At 37.7% G+C, this 20,823-nt stretch overlaps 2 protein-coding genes across 2 annotated transcripts in view; one reads left to right on the top strand and one right to left on the bottom strand.

Annotated features, from left to right (window-relative positions):
- LOC137273228 (calcium-binding mitochondrial carrier protein SCaMC-2-like) overlaps positions 1–20,410 on the top strand; it is a 29,437-nt gene extending 9,027 nt beyond the window's left edge. The window contains exons 3-11 of the mRNA XM_067805739.1: positions 5,811–5,937; positions 8,356–8,443; positions 9,137–9,248; positions 9,702–9,860; positions 10,905–11,054; positions 12,629–12,739; positions 13,214–13,381; positions 14,298–14,442; positions 14,966–20,410. Of these exons, the coding sequence (XP_067661840.1) occupies positions 5,811–5,937; positions 8,356–8,443; positions 9,137–9,248; positions 9,702–9,860; positions 10,905–11,054; positions 12,629–12,739; positions 13,214–13,381; positions 14,298–14,442; positions 14,966–15,156 (1,251 nt within the window). The 3' untranslated portion in view covers positions 15,157–20,410. The remainder of the gene's footprint in view (positions 1–5,810; positions 5,938–8,355; positions 8,444–9,136; positions 9,249–9,701; positions 9,861–10,904; positions 11,055–12,628; positions 12,740–13,213; positions 13,382–14,297; positions 14,443–14,965) is intronic.
- The window catches only part of LOC137273232 (microsomal glutathione S-transferase 1-like), a 394,294-nt gene that overhangs the window by 366,131 nt on the left and 7,340 nt on the right, over positions 1–20,823 (bottom strand). The gene's annotated exons all lie outside the window — the stretch shown is intronic.

Here is a 20,823-nt window from a genome sequence, read left to right as displayed (position 1 = left end):
TAATATCAGTGTATGAAATTAGCCATAAACCCATCCAGACATCAGTACAAAATGGATATAACCAGACCAGACAATGTAAACAATATTGTTTGAAATGTTTTCTGAATTACTGACCAGCCCATCCTGTGGGATAGCTGTAAATTAGGACTGTTCGTTATAAATCTAGCCAGTCTTGGGCTGTCTGCCTGGCCTTATTTCATATACTGTTAATTTGTATAGAAAATTATTCTGGGCACATTTAGGCTAGTAGACACTGAGACACAGACACAGGTATTTTGTTAGAATAAGACCTGATACCATGGTAACCATGAGAAAATCAGCTGGCTCACTTACATCTTCTCCAGGAAAGAGTGTCCATTAGCCTAGTTTCCACCTTGACTCTATTTCAAGCATACATATTTTGTGATTAAATATATGAGGACTAGCTGACATGCTGATAGACCAATAAGAGAATGTTTTACAAAATAGCAAGTTCTGAAAACATGGTCAATTTCAAGGCAGCAGTCATTGCTTGTAGTAACGTTACATTTGTTCCAAAATTTCAAGTGTTAAACAAGTGTTTTCAGAGTGGTTCATAATTTTCACTTAGTTTGCCTAAGTACCTGTATGTATGTTAGATGCACAGTTCACTGTTTAAACTCTGTGACTGAACGCTTAACCCAGTGACTGGCAATGCAGTGCTATTTTTAGACATGCTGAGCTATAATGCTCAGCTGTGATGTGTAGTGCTGTTTGATACCTTGTAGTCTTACTGATCATTATGCCTGTCTTAGAGTAATCAGTTAACAACAGACGTCAAAGGTATCTTTACTAGACTAACTGATGATCAGGGGACACTGTTCATGTTCTACTAAAAGAAGGCTTGAAATTCAGCTGTGAAAACTATCCTTGGACATTGTATGGACTGATAGACACAACGATTGTGTTAAGAAGATGGTTAAAGTTCAGTTTCAGTCCGAGTTCCTTCATAATGCTTACATGAATTGGCTCTTTTCAGTAGATTCAAAAGGGTAGTTGTTGTCACTTCAGCACTGTGTAACCGTGCTGTAAGTGCTGTAAGACTGTTTATTGTGTTGTGTTGTGTGCACTTTATACACAATACTATTACTATGGCACATGCAGTGACCCGTAGGTGTGAATTAAGACACATGCAGTGTTTTATATCATACTAAGATATATATGCTGTAAATCATTCAAGCGAACAGATCAAAGCAAGCAGGAAGTATTTCAATCAAATGAATCACTTCAATGTTACACGTATGATTTAATTTAAAGCCAGTTCTGCTGGATCGATGATCTATACTTTAATGACTGTTAAAGTAATAGTGACACTCAGTTGATGTTTTTGCACTGTTTGGCACAGTTGAGTTCTGTTACCAAGTATTTCAGTATCCTATAATATAACTTTACTTATTCATGAAAGCACCCATATTTGAAACTGATGGTAGTCATGGATGATGGCATATCAGTACACAATTGTGTAACATTTTCAGCAAGAAATGTTACAAAAAAATTGAAAATAAGCTCTGGTCTTCATTATATTTACATTGTAGTAACCATGGCTTCAATAGGTTCCATTTTGAAAAGCTTGACATTCTTCAGTTAAATCTATACCTCGATCAGATCAAATATTGTTGAAGACAGATCCATTATTGATCAGTTGTTCAAGTCACAAAGTAACAGTTTGCAGATATTCATTACTGACATTTAATTTACATTATTGGACACTTTTGGAAAAAGGAAGAAAGTTATAAGTGATTTGCAATGATCGTTGTGATATTGTTTAATTTTATGTCATTGTGTTGCAGTGAAGTCGGTGAGTAGAATGTCTTCAATTATGTGTTGAACATACAGGAAGATACCCTCATTGTAAATGGGTATTTATGATTCATGAATCTTTGGAAGATTGATCGTGTTTGTGATCAATTCTATAAGATGTGAGGTGATGGGGTAGCCTAGTGGTCAAAGTGCTTACTCATCATGCCTGACACCCAGGTTTGATACCCCTCATGGGTATAATGTGTGATACCCACTTCTTGTTTCTGCTACCATGATATTGCTGGAATATTGCTAAAACCAGCGTAAGGCTAAACTCACTCATTCACTTTAAGATGTGAGATTTATCATGTGGAACCAGCAAAATATGCCGGTATAGCGAGTGTTCCGGTTTAGTGAACTTTTCCCTTTTCATCCTGAGAATGATTTTCCATGTGCCATAAAATACAATTGAACAACACATTGAAAGTCATCGTATTCTTTATTCATCAATAAAAATAACATTGAAAACTACAGTGCAAGCATACATGTATATAATTCATGACGTGAAAAAGTCAGGAAACTTAGCTTGCTGTTTCTATTATTTCATCTCGAGCGATGTTCTTAGCGACAGTCTGAGACACAGCGAGCAACTGACAAATTGGCACACAACAATTATTTATTTATAGTACGAGTGACACATGTCACTCACCAGTTTACCACACCTAATCATTCATTATCCTTAACCATACTCCACCATATTTAACCGTAATCCACTGTGTTGTATTACATGTTCAACTAATCTACAAAGCCATCTTGACATAGCGAACAACTGATAGAATGGGAGACACCAACTGATTTCAATTTGCCAAGTGACAGGTTCCTCTCACCAATTTACCTCACCTACTCACGCTTAACCACTGTTCTTAACTTTAATCCATTGTGTTGTTCAGCCAATCAACAGGAGAGCCAGTATAGTGGATGCCGGTTTTGTAAGCATAACTACTGTACAAACACTTAAGTGGAGGGTCTTTATTCTGACAAAGTTCAGAGAAGGCTGATGCCAGGGCCAAATTCTAGTGCCGATTTTGAGATCATTCTGGATTGGAGGGATGCCCGTTTTGAGGGCTTCCACTGTACTTTTGTTTGGAACAGCAAATAAGCATTAGTAGTTTCATGAATGGTAATTCCAGGGCAGACTGTGTTTGTTGTAAAACACATTCATCAGAAAACTATTGTTGATTCTACAGAGGATTATGATTCGTCACCTTCCTGATCAAACCCTACTGGCATGGATCAGTATTCATGCTGTCAGCCACTGGTTTACATGGCTAGCACACATATTAGCCACTGTATTATTGCTTACTATTATATTAAACAACATTCTGCATTCTTTTATAAACCGAGTGATTACTTTAATCAGACTTAATGTTGAAGTATGGATGATGCTGGGTTTTAAGGGATGCAGAAAGGAGCGTCCGGGACACAAAATTTGTGTCTAGAATGGACACACACACACAAACTAAAAACATACTATGCATTCAAAGATGCACTCTGTTAGTCATTGTACCACTTCTAAGCAGGAAATATGGAGCATTTCTACATTACAAGTTTTACCAGGAATAGAAATTAGCTTTGAAAGACTTCAAGCCTGAAAAGCAATGTGATCTAAACCCTAAAATGTTTCAAATTCTATCACCCATTAGGATACCCGTCACATAAGTGATACTGCTTCAGGCTAGTGCTAATTTCTGTCTTTGCATAAATTACACCATGTGTGTACACCATTTCATTAATTCAAATGACCTTTGTTTTCTGTAAGGGCCCTTGAAATTGACTATTGGGGCCTGGTGTGTAGGACAAGGTAAAAACCTGATGTGGTATGATAACGTCCCAATCCGCAAAACCTTCATAACATGACTACTTGTCCTAGCTCTTCAGTTTAGCATGGGCATACGAGTGAATGAGTTTAGTTTTACGCCACACACAGCAGTATTCCAGCTATATGGCTGCAGTCTGTAAATAATTTAGTTTGGACCAGACAATCCAGTGGTCAACAGTATGAGCATCAATCTGCGCATTTGAGAACCGATGACATATGTTAACCAAGTCAGCAAGCCTGACCATTCGATTATGTTAGTCACCTCCTATAAGACAAGCATGAGTTTCTGAAGGCCAATATTTAAATGAGACCTTCACGAGTACATAGATTAACGAATGTTGCAGTGCTACAAATGCTTTAGTGATCAGAGCCCTTTGCTCAAATATGATCACAGCAGCCCTCATGGACCATGGATCTTCCAAAGCGTTGAGAACTGATAGCCTACAATATTTATGGTATAGTAGGATTTTATGTAACAGAAATATTCTTTGTAACAGATTGTTGACAAGGAGATTCATTTAACTGAAATTGTTAAGAAGTCTTTAGTTTAGACCATTTCATTAGGTTACAGGACCCACATACTTCCTGTAAAGACTCATGAAGTGTGTTTTGGGAGTTGTCTAGACCTCAAATTTTGTAGGGCAAGGTTAACCTTAAGTCCTAGATTTTCAAAACCCTCTTAGCGCTAAGATAGTTGTAAGCTAATGTTAATGAATGGCACTTAAACTCTGCTTTCATTACTGCCATATAGTATAACATTGCTATACAATACATTTCTATTACCGAGTGTTATGGAGTATTTGAAGCAGGGAGATTCAATTTGAACCTACAGTGTCAGCTGGAGCTTTCAAATGAAATACTCCTGTGCTTCAAGTACTCAAGAACACCCAAAAATTGGCCAACACATGATGTTTGTCGACACTACACTCATTTACATCAAATAAAGGTACAGTAGTGAAGTGTCATCCTCTGGCTGTTTCAGCTTGTTCCCGGAGTAGCATCAAGAACTGCACATTTGTGACGTTACTCCTATTGTACATCACTATGTTATTTGAATGATGGCACCACTGCTAACGACACATTAATACTATTGTGTGTGACATTGTGTGTGTCTATACACAGCAAATTATCTTGCTATTTCCGGGAATCCAGTACCATTCGATCGTGTTTTTCAACCAATCAGATTAGAGAACACTGTGATTTTTGATTTACTGTTTGATGTTAAATCAGTAAGTTGCTATTCTAGAAGGCCACGTACAGGTCAGAATATATCCTTGTTTTAAATTATTGTAGTAGTAGTTTCAAGTGCAACATGTCTATAAAACTGGTAGATGTACAAGTGAATGCTAACTTTGCCCTGTATCAGCTGCATAAAATGAGGAGTGACAGAGGAACAGGGTTTACATGGTAGACACTGATAATATTCTTCATTAATGTTAGGAATATGATCCTGTACACTGCTGCACAAGTGTTCCATTGGTTTTGTTACAGTTGTAATGAATATTGCATGTAATTGTAGGATATGTGCATGATCTGCAATATATATATATATATATCTATGTCTTTTCCTGATAGTGTTTCATTTCCATTGATTTATGTCACTCAAAATGGCTATAGCTACATAGATTTCATCGTTATCATGTTTAGTTTTAATATGTTAAAATGTTGTCATTTCCTAGCCCAGTGTTCATGGCTGGTTTTGTAAGAGTGCGTGCAGAAATAAAATTATGAATATGTAGCCCAGATCTGGTGCATGTGAAATTTTCATTATAATCCTGAATCATTTTAAAAAAATTTCTTTTTTTGGTATTATTCTGTTTCAAGGTACTTTTAAGATTAAGTTGATTGGAATCTATGTGTCCAAAACACACAGGAAGAATATTCTTTGCATGTTTTTATATTTTTGGGGCATTAAGAACGCGGGTTTCTGCATTAACGAGAACACTGTAGCCATTTCTTTTCTGCTTACAATTATTGCAGTGAAAGAGGAGCACATGGTGGATTATCATCAAGGAACATCCATGCTAAATAGGGCAGGATGGTGTTTCTGGGCTTGCATAATGAAGATTCACCTCAAGTTATAATACATACTGAATGACATTGATCAGGACTCAGAATGCTGATTCAGCATGATTCATCCTAAACATGTTGATTATCCCTGTTGTCATTACAGAAATTGTTCAAGAAATATGACAAAGACAAGGATGGAGAAATTGACTTCTCTGAATTTGTCAACTACGTTCGGGAACACGAACAGCATCTCAAACTCTACTTCAAAAAGATTGACACAAACGAAGATGGTGAGAAGTTTTTTTGTTGTCTTTATAGATTCTTATCCTGTTTTTATCCCCGAGCATGTAATGCAGGAGAATTTAGCCAACGTCTCGTCCATCAGTCTGTCCATCAGTGTGTCTGTAATCATTTTGTTTCCGAATCATGATTCAAAAACTGTTCAGTATTTTTCAACAAACGTCCATAGATATAATAAACAGAACCTAAGGTGGTGTCTTTTTCTGTTGACAGATTTTTTGTAATTTTTACTTTTGTCAATGTTTCTGACTTAGTCTCTTAACAGAACTTAAACTGATACCTTTGCCTACAGGCAAACTGTAGTGCAAATGAGTTGCGCAGCTTAGACAAAATGACCATGTGAGCGTAGTGAGCAAAGGTTGGCAACATACTGTCCTCACTTCGGTTCAAGAAATACTTTACATGTCAAAACAGCGCCACCATCAAAGATATGCGCCAATTTCTTCAGTGGGTTGTGCTATCACATTTCCAACCCCATGTTGAACAGTTACTCAAGTGAAATATTTTTTATTCAACATTTTAAGCACAACTTGTGGTATATCAGACCGTTCTTCGCCTCCATTCCAGCTTTTGGTTCAACGGAGTGAAGGAGCTGGAGGACATTATTCCATATGGAATACTTACAGTTACCTCCCTGCTTCATTCACTCATTACGCCAGAAGTGTTTTTATATAGAATAAATGTTACAAAAATTCTAACAATAGAGACAACAGATAACGCAAATAAACTCCAACAGGTTCATGATGTAATTAGGCAATATGGTATTTTCTTTTTAATATCTGCTTATTCTTCCGTCACTTAGTTCAACCGGATGCTGGCAGGGGTAATGGAGGCGAAGAACGATCTGTATACCATGAATGGCACTTAAAATGTTGAATAAAGCATATTTCAAGTGAGTAATTATGAAACATGGGGTAGGAGATCTGAGAGCACAACCAAGTGAGGAAATGAGAGTATACCTTTGATGGTGACGATATTTTGTTTTAACATGAAAAATAGTTTTTGATCCAAAGCTAGGGAAGTATGTTCTGTAGCTATTTGCAGAATTTTGGCATTTACATTTGTCATGATTTCCATGGATTTGGACTGGGTCTACAAATAAATCAAGTTGGACTTAAAGTAACTGTCAGATGATGTGTTCTTTCTAATGTGTAGGAGCCTGGGGGATTTTTCATCTTCTGATGACTTATGTTTTTTACTCTAAACGTGACATTCTCATTGTCACATTGAAATATAGACAATGACATTGACATGTTTTGTAACTTTTCTTGAGCAAATTTTTATGACGACATTTTCAATTGTTCCCACTGCATTTTTTTTTATCACAGGGAATGCCTTAACATTAAATATAACATACAGCCATTTTACTTCACTTCGAGAATGTCAGGATCAAACATATGTCATATTTGGGATTTCACTTTCTCAGTAAAGTACAAATTCTAGTACCTTTTTGGTTGAGTCCCATTCGGGATACGAACCCGCACCCTCAGAGTCAGGCACCTAATCGCCAGCACACAAAGTCAGCCGCCTATCCTGCTCAGCAACCGCGACTTCCACAAAAATGAAAGTCAGACAACTGGTAGTCTAGACAGCCTACTTTGTGCACCCCTCTGATAAGTGTGAATTGGCACGGCTCCCACGGCCGAAAGCTATGATTACACGATGCCATTTAGAAAGTGGTCAAATGCAACATATGTCATATTTGGGATTTCACTTTCTCAGTAAAGTACAAATTCTAGTACTTTTTAGGTTGAGTGTCATGCTAGTACTTTTTAGGTTGAGTGTCATGGGACTTAACCTAAAAAGTACTAGAATTTGTTTAGGGTGTCATTTAACAGAACAGGCACATGGAAGACAAGATGTATCACAAAGTACTATTGTTAATATGCATGTTATGCGAATAAATTTCATTATTCTTATGTGACATTTCTTTCACAGTTCACCCATGAAGGTCTGAGTTAGAATATTGGCCTTCAGTAATCCATGCTTGTTGTATGAGGCAACTAACGGTATTGGGTAGACAGACTCACTGACTTGGTTGACACATTTCATCGGCTCCTAATTGTGCAGATCGATGCTCATGATGATTAGCACTGAAATGTCTGGTCCAGACTCGAATATTTACAGATCGCCACCATATAGCTGGAATATTGCTGAGTGCAGTGTAAAGCTAAACTCACCTACTGGCAGTTCAGTATATGTTTTTTGTGAAAAAGGAATTATGTTCTGAAAACATTCTTTGGTCAGTTTGATCAACTAGAGATATCTAAGACATAAGCATACTGAGATGTCAGTGAAGATACTATGACGAGTAATTAATGGTTAATGAGAATGTTTTGCTCCCCAGCATTATGGAGAAATTATGTCTTCTCAATGTTAATTTCTTCCTATATTCTTGTGTTATGCAGGTACAATTGATACTTCTGAGATTCAGGAATCATTCCGCAAACTTGGTGTTCACATTGACAAAGCTGAAGCCAAGAAACTGCTCATGAGGTATGTTCCGAAACTTTGCAGGAATTGTTGCTGATAATGTAAATCGTTTGATCGTCTTGTGCGAATTACTTTTTGTGCATTATATTGGTGGAATATTTCTGAGTGCTATGTTAAGCATCAGCAAACATCTGTTTTGAACTGTTGTGTATTTTCAGTGAAAACATACCAATGAACTTCACTTAAAGCAAAAACGTAAACCACTTACAGCAAAATTAAGATTGCGATCCTGATAATTGTACCTTGCCATGTGACAGTTTCAGTCTCAGAATTGTATTCAACTTAGGATAAGAGTTGTTACAAATGATTATAGATTCAAATCTTTAGTAATGGTTTGTATTGAAGCAGCAGCACTAGTACAAAGTAGTGGAACAGTGAAACAAATGCACGTACAGAACATGATAAGCATATAGTGAGACAAAACCTGCTTGTCTCTGTTTCATTTAATGTGCAGACCCACTTGTTATACAAACAAATATAGCAATTTGAAACTATGATTGTTTGTTAAACAATATTTTATCAGAAGTTGAATAAAATTCTCAGATTTAAATGTTCAATTGGCAAGTTGAAATTATGACGATCTGCAATCTTGATTTCACTTTACTTGATTTACTTTTATGTTTAAAGTGAAATTCATCGGAACATTTTCACTGCAAACAGACTATCCCTTAACTTACTTCCCAAATGTTCTGCTAGAATGGACAAAGATGGAACTCTGAAAATTGATTGGAATGAATGGCGGGAGTTCTTGCTGCTGACACCTGGCCAGAGTCTCAAAGACATCCTGCACTACTGGAGGCATTCATCGGTGGGTGCACATTCATATCATCAAGGTTCAGTGCAGACTTGTTGCAACACTGAGACTTAGTTATTAGTATTACCACGGATATGGCTTCACAAGCCTCCCAGTTGTAATGTGAAATAGTCTGCTTTGCAGAGTTATCTCCCATGGATACACCAGAAACTATTTGTTGTAGGCTTTGAATCTTTCTGCATGTTTTATTTGATTTCTAGTAATGGAATTGTTGAAGTTGATATTCTTGATAGGAAGATATATTTGCTTGGTCATTGAACTAAACAAGATATTTGCAGCGTTAGCCCAGTAATGAATGGCTGACTATTTAGCTTTAGCGTAAGTAAGTGTTATTCTACTTAAAGTAGTCTTAATATATCTGTCCAGTACAGATACTGATTAAAAAATATCCAATGTTACTGAATGATATTTATGTAGTGAAAATAACGTCAAGCTGTATGACTGCAGATTATTGACATTGGTGAGAACAGCCTGGTGCCTGATGACTTCACAGAGAAGGAACTGCAGACAGGGATGTGGTGGCGCCACCTAGTGGCAGGAGGGGCTGCAGGAGCAGTGTCAAGGACAGCAACTGCTCCACTAGATAGGTTGAAGATTCTACTACAGGTGAAACAACTTGTTTTTCTTCATGGGCCAATATAGTGATACTGCTTTAGTTGTCTGTTCATTGGTTTGACATACTAGATGAAAAAGGTACAATCAGAGTATCTAAGCAGTTGTTGTTTCTCTTATTATATTTGATATATGTTATATGAGATGTCTCTTGCAGCTTATCATAAGAGGTGACTAATGGAATGAGGTGATCAGGCTGGCTAACTTGGTTGATGTATGTCATCATAACCCATTTGTATAGGTCGATGCATATGCTGTTGATCACTGGATTGCTTGGTCCAGACTCAATCATTAACCGACATAACCATATAGTGTGACGTTAAACTAAAATCACTCACTCTTGCAACTTCAAATGCATTAGTAAGGGAATTACCACACACAGACATGTTACTGGTATGTTAATAAACATCCATTCCATTTTAGCAGAATTAGAATTTGTGCCCACTTACCCAGTTAACTGACAGATGCCAACAACTTTATGCCACACATAACATAAAATATTGACTGCGACAAATGTATGTTTGTTTCAACCAACACAGGCTGCCCCAAATCTGGTTGTGAATCTGTTTTCCCCACAAACAATGTCAAAACATTTCTGTTGATATTGTCGCATATCATATATTTTTTTGATACAGTCTTTTAATGTAATTCAAAGGTGTCATTAGAAAAGGGAAGTAACTCTTTGAATTTAGAGGGAAGGTGAAATCTGGGACTTTGGGTTATGATTCACATCAGCAACCTTTTCTAGTTGTAAGAGTTGATGCAAGTCGGACTCTGTGATATGGTTCATGGTTGAACATGGAAAGTTGCTCCAGTATCAATCACTGATTTGTCTGATCCACATTGGAATATGTACCAAACACAATCACATTGCTGGAATATTGCTAAGTGTTACAATAAACAACAAACAGAGACATTTGCCGGGTCTTTCTTGAATGTACCTCAGCCATATCGGTATTTGTACCAAGATACCAAGTTCTGTGATACAGTAAGTATTGGTTGATGTTATGTCACAGCAATATGATTGTTGATCACCAGGTCCATGGGTCTCGGAAGAACATCAGTATAAAGTCTGGCTTCCAACACATGTTGAAGGAAGGGGGATACATGTCCATGTGGAGGGGCAACGGCATCAATGTCATCAAGATTGCCCCTGAATCAGCGCTCAAGTTCATGGCATATGAACAAGTAAGTCATGTATATATGAGTGAAAGTTTCTAGGAGTTCATGGTAGTAATGAGACACTGTATCAATCGATCACATCCCAGTACAAGTATTGATCAGAGTTGCAAGGTAAATAATGAAGATTCTAGGTTTAAGTGTAGGATTTACCCACTTTGAACCAAACAAACCCTGTTAGAAGTGAGAACGTTGTCATTCCTCAAGAGGATGAAAATGACTGTTATCACATTTGTACCAGAGACAGTAACAGCTGTGTGGTCTATTGTTTCCCAACGCATCCTCGGGAGACTTTCGCAGAAGAACAGGTCCCAAGTATCAGATGGTAGCATGAAAGAAAATTAACAAAGTACATCTACTACCCAACAAGTGCTAACATACTGCAATACCACACAAAATGTTTGAAAGTCTAGCTACTGTAAAGGTACCTTTAACAGTAAGAAAACTGGCCTTGGCAAGTGTAATGGTGCTAATTTCCATCGTTGTTTTTGTCCCTGCTGATTCTGATGCGTGAAGTACTGATTTTCAGCCATCTGAGTTTGTGTGGCTAATTATTGGGATCAGGTCATCGTAACAAATGCGAAGATAGATGTTTTGTGATGTTGAACATTGGATTGTTTATTCCACCTGATTATTTAGAGACAGCTGCCATATTGCTGAAATATTGCTGAGTGTAGCATTAAACAACAAACCCAAACACTTCTCACTCCAGATGATAAGATGAGATGATTGTGTGGATTGTCAGGCCTTCATATATATGCTGAGGGTAAAATATGAAGCGACACCTGACATCTGAAGCTAGGAAAGCTTTCATATGCATGCTTGGTATGCAAAATGCAACGTGACCTTCAAAAATGGCATGTGAATACATTCTACTCTGTCTGGAAAGTAACTGTAGCGACAACACACAGTATATTTATGAGATCAAGATCATTTATTCCACCAAGAAATATTGTGATAGATTCACCAAAAATGGACATACCAGAAGGTTTTCACATTTTTGTAAAAATGTTTCTTCATCTCGCCACCTTTTTAATATTCTACGGAACAATAGAACTTCTTGAAATGGAATCCACTGAAACTGACATGTGAAACAATAACTGGGTCATCAGTAGTGAGTGTATTTGTCATGACCTAGAATCATTCTCTGATATCTCAGCATCTTAGCATGACTTTGAGACAAAAAGCATTGTTCCATGCAGTTTTCATACATTTTATGAACTTTGAATCTTTCCTGTAATATATATATTGCAGTGAATTGCAGCTAATTTAGATGAATAAATGCAGGCGTTTACAAAAAATTTAGGACCTAGTCGTATGTCATATTCTCATTCAAAAGTGCGTTAGATTTTATGAAATGCATGCAGTAGAAACATATCTGTTAGTGTAATTGAAAATATTTCAAGAACCATCTGAAGCTGTAATGGCCATTGCTGTGGTACACTTCCTTCTTGTTTACCTTTCATTTACTCCCTCTATTGACAACAAAGTAAAATGAAGATACACACCCAATTGAAATGCAAGCAACTCCACGGTGGAAACATGTTTTGATATTTCACGACAAACTGTGTTGTGGTTTCCAGATCAAGACTTGGATCAAAGGGGATTCAAACCGTGATATGTATGTGATCGAGAGACTGCTGTCAGGATCTGCTGCTGGGGCCATCTCACAAACCATCATCTACCCCATGGAGGTGAGAGAACATGCTTGTTATACACATCTTCCTGTGTCTTTCTGGGACCATAGTATCAGCTTTTTTTCATCACATTCAAGATAATATTATTGTAACAAATCAGTGTGTGGAAAAGTGTATGAGATTGCCAGCTCCCTGTTCTTGCAAGAGAACTGACTAGGTTTAATATGTGACAGTGTCCAGTGTTTGACACTGGTAGCCTAAGTAACAAAGGTGACATTGGTAGTCAGAGTAACAGAGCAAAATTGGTAGTCAAAGTAAGAAAGCAACATTTGGTAGTAAAGTAACAGAGCTTGCAAGTGGTTCAACTACAGATAGGTTCAGTCTGGTTAGGTTAATAAAATGATCCTGTTGAATCACAGTCTAACTCCAAAGGATCAAACATCCATTTGAACTCTTATGTCCAGCCAAAGTTGTGAATAATCCATGTTGGTTCCATAAAACAAATTATTCCACAATCATTTCCCATTCCAGGTCTTGAAGACTCGCCTTGCTTTGAGGAAGACTGGACAATACAGTGGTGTGTTTGACTGTACAAAGAAGATCTTCAAACATGAAGGTGCCAAGGCCTTCTACAAGGGCTACATCCCCAACTTACTAGGAATCATACCATATGCTGGAATAGATCTTGCTATTTATGAGGTAAGACTTCTGAATTCTGTATCCTTAGGTATTTTACTTCAGGGATGAAACGGTAATGGCTGTCATCGTGCTGGTTTATGATTCACAGATTTTCTTTTTCAAAGTCTGGGAACTTGTCTTCACCAATGTGTGCAAATTCTGCAGTCTTCACAAACAAAGTCTTTGGTTGGTTTGAGTAAGGTCAAGACTCGGTCATTTATTGAGAGTCACTATATATCTGGAATATTGCTATTCTCAGTATGTAGTGTTAAGCTAAACCAAAATGAAAATATTGCTCTAAAGCATTTTATATGTTTTTCATCTCCATGTTATCCTCAGAAGAAGAGGGTGAAAGAAACAGTAAAACTGCATCTACAGGTCCTGTTCTGTTAAAGGCCACAGTAATATAGCTGGAGACCAAAATATACCTGATATTTACATGCATTCATGAGTCACCCGAATGGCCTATCACATCGCGATCTGCTATCTCTGATGAAAGTAAACTACCAAAAAAGATGGACAGGTGTAGGTTAGCTGAAAGCCATAAAGCCAAGGTGTATGGGACATAACTCCTTCCATACCTTCATATCATTCTCCTACTTTTATGTGTTGTCAATATGTGTAAATCACTTTACTTGAAAACAACTCTGCCAGGTTTAAAAAACTAATAGACGTGTGTTTTACTTTGTGATGTATTTATGTTCTCTCACAGTATATGAAGCAGGGATTGGGAAAGGCAGGGGCCATGGGCCATTTTGCACATTACAATGAAAAACGGCCCATTAAAATTTGGAACTTCACTATTGATACAAGGCAGTGGCCCATTCAAAATTAAGGAAATGGCTAATAATCCTGAAAATGTCCCATTGTCAAAGTTCTCTTTCCCAATCCCTGTGGGAGATGACAGTGAGTTGACTGAAACTATTTATGTCTGCAGACTTTAAAGAAGGCATACAGTGCAAGGAATAAGGACAAAGACCCAGGCATCTTTGTGTTGCTAGCCTGTGGAACAACTAGCAGTACTTGTGGCCAGCTTGCCAGCTACCCCCTGGCACTGATCAGAACAAGACTCCAGGCACAGGGTAATCTCAGCTAGCTATGACCTTGTTGTTTTTTGTCGGTTTCATCTCCACATTCAGTTTTACCTGTGTACAGGTATTCAGCAACCCATGCATGTCATAAAAGGCGACTATCAAGATTGGGTGATGAGACTCACTGACTTGGTTGGCACATGTCATTGAATCCCAGATGTATAGATCGATGCTTATGCTTGCTGATCACTGGATTGTCTAGTCAAAACTTAATTATGTACAAACCGCTGCCATATAGCTGGAATATTGCTGAGTGTGACGAAAACTCACTCATTCAGTTCCAGATAGACTAAAATTATTGTGGATTACTGACATATCTTTGCTAAAAAGAACCTGAATTTTATTGACATGTTTGCAGATTCATTGAATTGTGATAATTTGTTTTTTATTTCTTTTTTTTTATGACATGCTAAATTAACACCTGGCGTGTAGATATTATGGCTGAAATAATGCTGCGGATACTTTGTTAAATGTGAACCAACTCACTCACACATTCCATGCATTTCTGTTTCAGCTAAGGCAGATCTGAAAGGCAAGGTGCCAGATAACATGACAGGATTGTTTAGGACTATTATACGTGAAGAAGGCCCTCGTGGCCTATATCGAGGCATCCTGCCCAACTTCATGAAGGTGGCTCCGGCCGTCAGCATCAGTTATGTTGTGTATGAACAGGTCCGCAAAGCTCTAGGCGTCACCATGACATAAGGAATGACCCAGCATCTGTTAGATTAGTCCAGGACGTCGTCGGTCTTTCTTTTTGTCCTCATAGTGTTGGACTCTTCATGTCCATAGTGTCCGACTCTTTGTATCCATAGGAATTCTAATACACCTACGCAACTCGGCACATCTCTTTCTGCTTGTTACAAGTAGATATGATGTAGTGTTCTCCACCCACCAGGTATTCCTGTATTAGCTTGGTCAGCCCAGTCAGGGTAAAACATTTCAGATAACGCTTCAGGGATTCATTTTTCAAAATGGTGTTTGTGTGTTTATGTGCAAGTCTATTTCTGCTGTCTTTCATTCAAATGTAGAGCATAGTGAACCTCAAGCTGTTCGCCTGCATTTTGAATTTGATGTCACTTTTCAGAACATAAGGACGCCATGTTCTTTTCCATTCTTTCATGACATAACTGTTTAAATATGATAATATGAAAGAATCATATCTTTTGAGTAGTATGAATTAATGCAGTTGTCATATTGGGAGGAATATGAATGTATGTGAAAATGATAATGCAGGATTTGTGTACAAGGATTAACAGTGCATGTCTTACAGCTGGTTGTAATTACTGCTGAGAGGGAGAACTAAATGCTCTGGAGTGCTAAAACCCTCACATCTGAGGGTCTCATACGTCCTCCACTTGTTATTGTTGACTATATTGTTATGTTTGGAGAAGGAATCCTAATGATTGGATCTTTACCTACTGTGCACATGATATCTATCTGTGATCTATTTCCTTGAGTGTGATCTCAATCTGTGAGGTGTAAGCTTGTTGTCATCGTAAACAAAACCACTCACAAACATTATCTCAGACAACTGAACACAATTGTCATACTCACAAATCCACTGATTTTCACAGCTTTTGTGGAAATGACTGGGGTTGATGTCATGATGTTAATTTAGCGGGGATGGTGGGAAGCCTAGTGTTTATAACATCCACTTGTCACTCCAAAGATACAAATTCAGTTCCCCACGTGTACAATGTGTGAAGCCTATTTCTGGTGAAATCTTGGTGATATTGCTTTAATATTGCTAAGAGCACTGTAAAACTGAACAGAGTCTTAAGTTGGAGGAAAATGTTAGTTGTTCTTAGTTTACCTGTAGAACCTGATCCTAATTCACTGTGGAGATTATCACAAAATGACTGATATTGTTTCTATGACAACAAGTTTGACTTCACATAACTGAATCAGTACCGGTTCAGATGTGTCTTATTTTCCCAAACAAAACTGATGCTGTAAACTAGGTTAGGATGTTTGTCATTAATATGTGTTTAAAACAAGAACAAATGTTGCTTCCATAAGTGATGTATTGTGTCATCTGGTGTTTGAAAGGATTTACATGAATATTGGTGGATATTTGACGGTGTTGTAAAAGTTCATAATCAACACCATAAACGTTAACGTGTGCTTCTGCATGGTTACATTGTCATCCTTAGGTATCCACAATGTGGTCACAGTAGACCTATAGTAAAATACATCGTTCATTGTCAACAAATAACACATATTTTGCACAACTGTTCTCTTTGTGACTTGTTTATATTGCCATTAAACATTAGGTATAGGTGACTTGCCATACACAAGTAGCCCATTTGTTATTCTCCAACATCAAAGGGTGTATGGGTTAGCCTAATGTTTAAGGAGGTGCTCATCATGCCAGCAACCATCGTTCAGTTCCCCACAAGGGTGCAGTGTCTAATACCCATATCTGGTGTTCTTTGTCCTGATATTGCTGGAATATTCCCTGAAGGGGCATTAAACTTAACTCACTCACTCACTCAAACATTCTGTTTAGTGCCAACTGTGTAGATTGGGTTTGAACACACTTGCAGTGCAGTAATAAGTTTAGTAATTGCATACGTTACATGGCAAAATGTCCACTTAATGTTATAATATACGTAAAGAACTTCTGGTATTTTCACACATATCTCCTGTCAGTAACTGTTTCCAGTTCAAATACTCAAGTGACATTCAGCTTATGGAATTGGAGGTGTTCCTGATCCTACTAGCACTTAAACACAGGATGTTCATACAGAATCGACTAGACAGGGATTGCTCCCATTGAACTGCAAGACTGATCATGTATATAGCCGCCTGGTTAGTGTCTGAGAAAATGTACACATTGTGTATATTTGCTGGAATTCTGGCATAATGTGTACATTTCTCTATTGCGAACCAACTGTAAATATTTCACAAAAGAAGCTAATTGTTCACTGAAGTTAAAGAGGAAAAGGTGCATGTGCTGCAATTAAAACTGAGCTGTTGTCTTAACTGTATATACATTAAACATGCTAGTGCAATGGCTGCATTCAATGAAGGCTGTATGTCTGTTCATATTGACGTTTATCTGTTATATATTTTCCGTCTCATGTTGACATATCTCCTGTTAGAGAGATCTGACATGTCTACTGTCATGTCTACTAATCTTTAAAGAGTCTTTTGTCTGATGTCCAACATATCTATTGTTTGAAGTCTCCCCTCTCATATTGGACATGTTTCCAGTCTAATGTCTGCCATCTCCCATCTGACGTGTCTGTCCTATTGCCATTACACATTAGGTATAGGTGACTTTGCCATACACAAGGAGCCCATTTTCTGAACTCAAACATCAAAGGGGCTTGAAGTTACATTAGACATGCTTTCAGTCTAATGTCTAACATCTCCCACCTGATGTACCTGTGTTAGTATCTGCAGTGTTAAAAAAATAGCCAGAGCATCTTCATAAGGCAATGTAGATAAGTGACCTTGAAAGTGCAGGTTCCACTGGTTACCCATTCCTTGTTCAGCAAAGCAAGGAAGATTTTTTTACCGCTGAAGTTCAGTTTTCACCTGTTATCCCATTCTTGTTTAGCAAGGCAAGGAAGATAACTGGCTCTAAAAGTTCAGTTTCTACCCATTTTCCCATCCTTGTTCAGGAAGGCAAGAGAGGTAACTGGCTGTAAAGTTTTGTTTTCGCCTGTTAACCTATCCTTGTTCACCAAGGCAAGGAAGATAACTGACTGTAAAAGTCCACTTTCTGCCCGTTATCCTATTCTTGTTCAGCAAAGCAAGGAAGATAACTGACTATGAAAGTTAAGTTTCTGCCCATTATCCCATTCTTGTTAATCAAGGCAAGGAAGATAACTGACTGTAAAAGTTCAGTTTCTGCCCGTTATTCGATTATTGTTCATCAAGGCAGTTCACTCATCCTATCCTTGTTCAGCAAGGCAAGGAACATAGATGTGATTGTGATTGTCTGTAATTGTCATTTCCAGATAAACCGGATCTACCACTGACAAGGGGTTTCATTGTACATCTGTCTATGTGTGATCTGTATTTAACATTTGCCTCTTGTAGGTCAGACTTTGTTGTTCATAGCAGAAAGATATCAATTGGGGGAAAATTGCTCATATTTTTGTGTATTAATGTCACTGAAAATAACATACACCCACTCATGTAGATTTTGAAAACATTAGCCTACCTTTTTTACAGTGCACTTCTACAATTGTGAAGATACCAATAGTAAGTAATGTCACACCATGAGATCTCACCAATTCAGGGTTTTAATCAAATTGAATATATGCCATCAAGAAATTACCTTTAGATGTAGCACTGAAATATAACAAATTCCTTGTGTAATCTGTGACCTATGGTACACTGCACAATGTACCTGTTAACTGCCAGCAACAGTCCATCTGAATCTCATGTTCCACTTGCTGCTTGTACGATTTCCTAATGGTGCTGTTGAGGAGGGAGGATGGTGTGTACATTCATTGTAAATGACTTTGTATGGATGTGTTAACTCTAAATGGTAAGTATAGCTTGACTTGTCACAAAAATGATATGGAAAAATTGAAACATTTTTGAAAATGGCAACATCTTTAGAAGAGTCAACTTATCCAGGAGCATGGAATTAATGTATTTGGCAGCTGTTTTGATGAAGGCTGTGAGAATTTAGCAACTGATGGCTTCTCAACAAGTTGCAGCGAAAATGTTTAGAGCACATGATAGTCTTGACTTCGTTTTCACGTTTTGTATGTGAAATGTCTACAAAATGTAAATGCAGTTGAAACTATGGTATTAAGCCGTTAACAACATGTGCTCATAAGGTAACAGTTCATTCCTGTTACAGAGGGCAGTCTTCATGATACAGCCATCAAAAGTCTACATAGAGGGGCTGACATTACAGTCATCCTGATTCTATCTATCCTGGGCCACTTTGTGAATAACAATGGTGAAGATCAGATGTTTATTTCTTTAAAATATATACATCGTACACTCAGCCAACTTTCAAGTGATGGTGAAAATGTAAGACTACTCTCTTCCATCATATGAATCCCATTTCTCCCTCTTGGGACAATACTGTTTAAGAGTGACGATTTGTTAGGTTGAATACAATATCATTTTGTTCACACGACCGACGACAACACTAGAGTGCTCTGCATCTGGTCTTCACAAAACTTCAGGAAAAATTGGGTTTTGTTGCAGTTTAACCTGATTATGTTAACTCAATGTTGATACTAATTTAAAAATATATTTTCATATACGTTATTCCTATACAGACGTTGTGAGATATAATCAACATCTGTGTCAAGTAATATTTAGACATGTTTGTTACAATAGTAGGGGTGAAACAGTACACTCTTGCCACGGACCGATGAAGTAGAAGGTCTTCATCAGTTAGGTACTGTAAATTAAAGTTCCCCGACGTCAGTGTTGTAGATTTACAGTAAAGGAAAACTTACTTCCAGGAATATAGCGGTCCCCTAGCAAACTAATGTTTACAGAATGATTCGATACCTAGACATTTTACAAAAGGTTTTAAACTGTCTGTTATATGACGGTAAACAAAACTGGAAGATATCAAATGTTTGGACTGCATTACCGAACCAAACGCAAAATACTGTGGTTCACCCAATGCCGTGGTATACCATTTCACCCCTACTTCATAGTTGCTACAATTATTACACAGATTCGGTTGAATTTGTCTCAGTTATACAAGTAGTGGCTGCATTATCAAAGTGATGTACTACCCCTGTTCTATTTGTTCTGAACACGATGTGCAGTAATTATTATGTAGCGGTAGATGTATATTATCCATGTACTGCCAAGTCCGCGTGTAACATATTCAGCATCATGTCAGTGTCGCTGTATATTCGTTTAGTTCACTGTTGTACTGTAATATCTTCTCACTAAAATATTGCACAACACCACCTTGTTCTCTTGTATGAAAATATAAAATTTTATAGTTTTATAAATGCCAGATGTGTTCAGTTGTTCTTCGAGGTTTTTCAGCCAGTCATGTTCGCTTATCATATCGGGTTTGTAAGACAGACATGTTGTATCATTCAGTTATGAAGGGATGATGTGGCCCTAGCATCTTTTAGGCAGCGGAGGGGTATCCTGGAGATTGAAGAGTGCATTTGTCACTCTGAAGACCCATGTTCAATTCCCCACGAGGGTACTATGTGTGAAGCTCATTTCTGATGTCACTTTCAACCTCCACACCCTTTTCCAGGGCATGCAGTTACACATTGTTGATTGGATCGGATATTTGGGCTTTCACCCATCACAATCGCATCCCATATAACACTGAACAGACGAATATTTTGCAGCTTCGGAAACGGTAAAGCACAATATGAAACTGGAAAAGAGTTCCTGAAACAATTTTGAGAT

The sequence above is a fragment of the Haliotis asinina genome, chromosome 2, assembly GCF_037392515.1.
Source record: "Haliotis asinina isolate JCU_RB_2024 chromosome 2, JCU_Hal_asi_v2, whole genome shotgun sequence".
Lineage (NCBI taxonomy): Eukaryota > Metazoa > Mollusca > Gastropoda > Lepetellida > Haliotidae > Haliotis > Haliotis asinina.
Note: the sequence above shows the minus strand (reverse complement) of the source record. Positions and strands in the feature narration are given on the sequence as shown.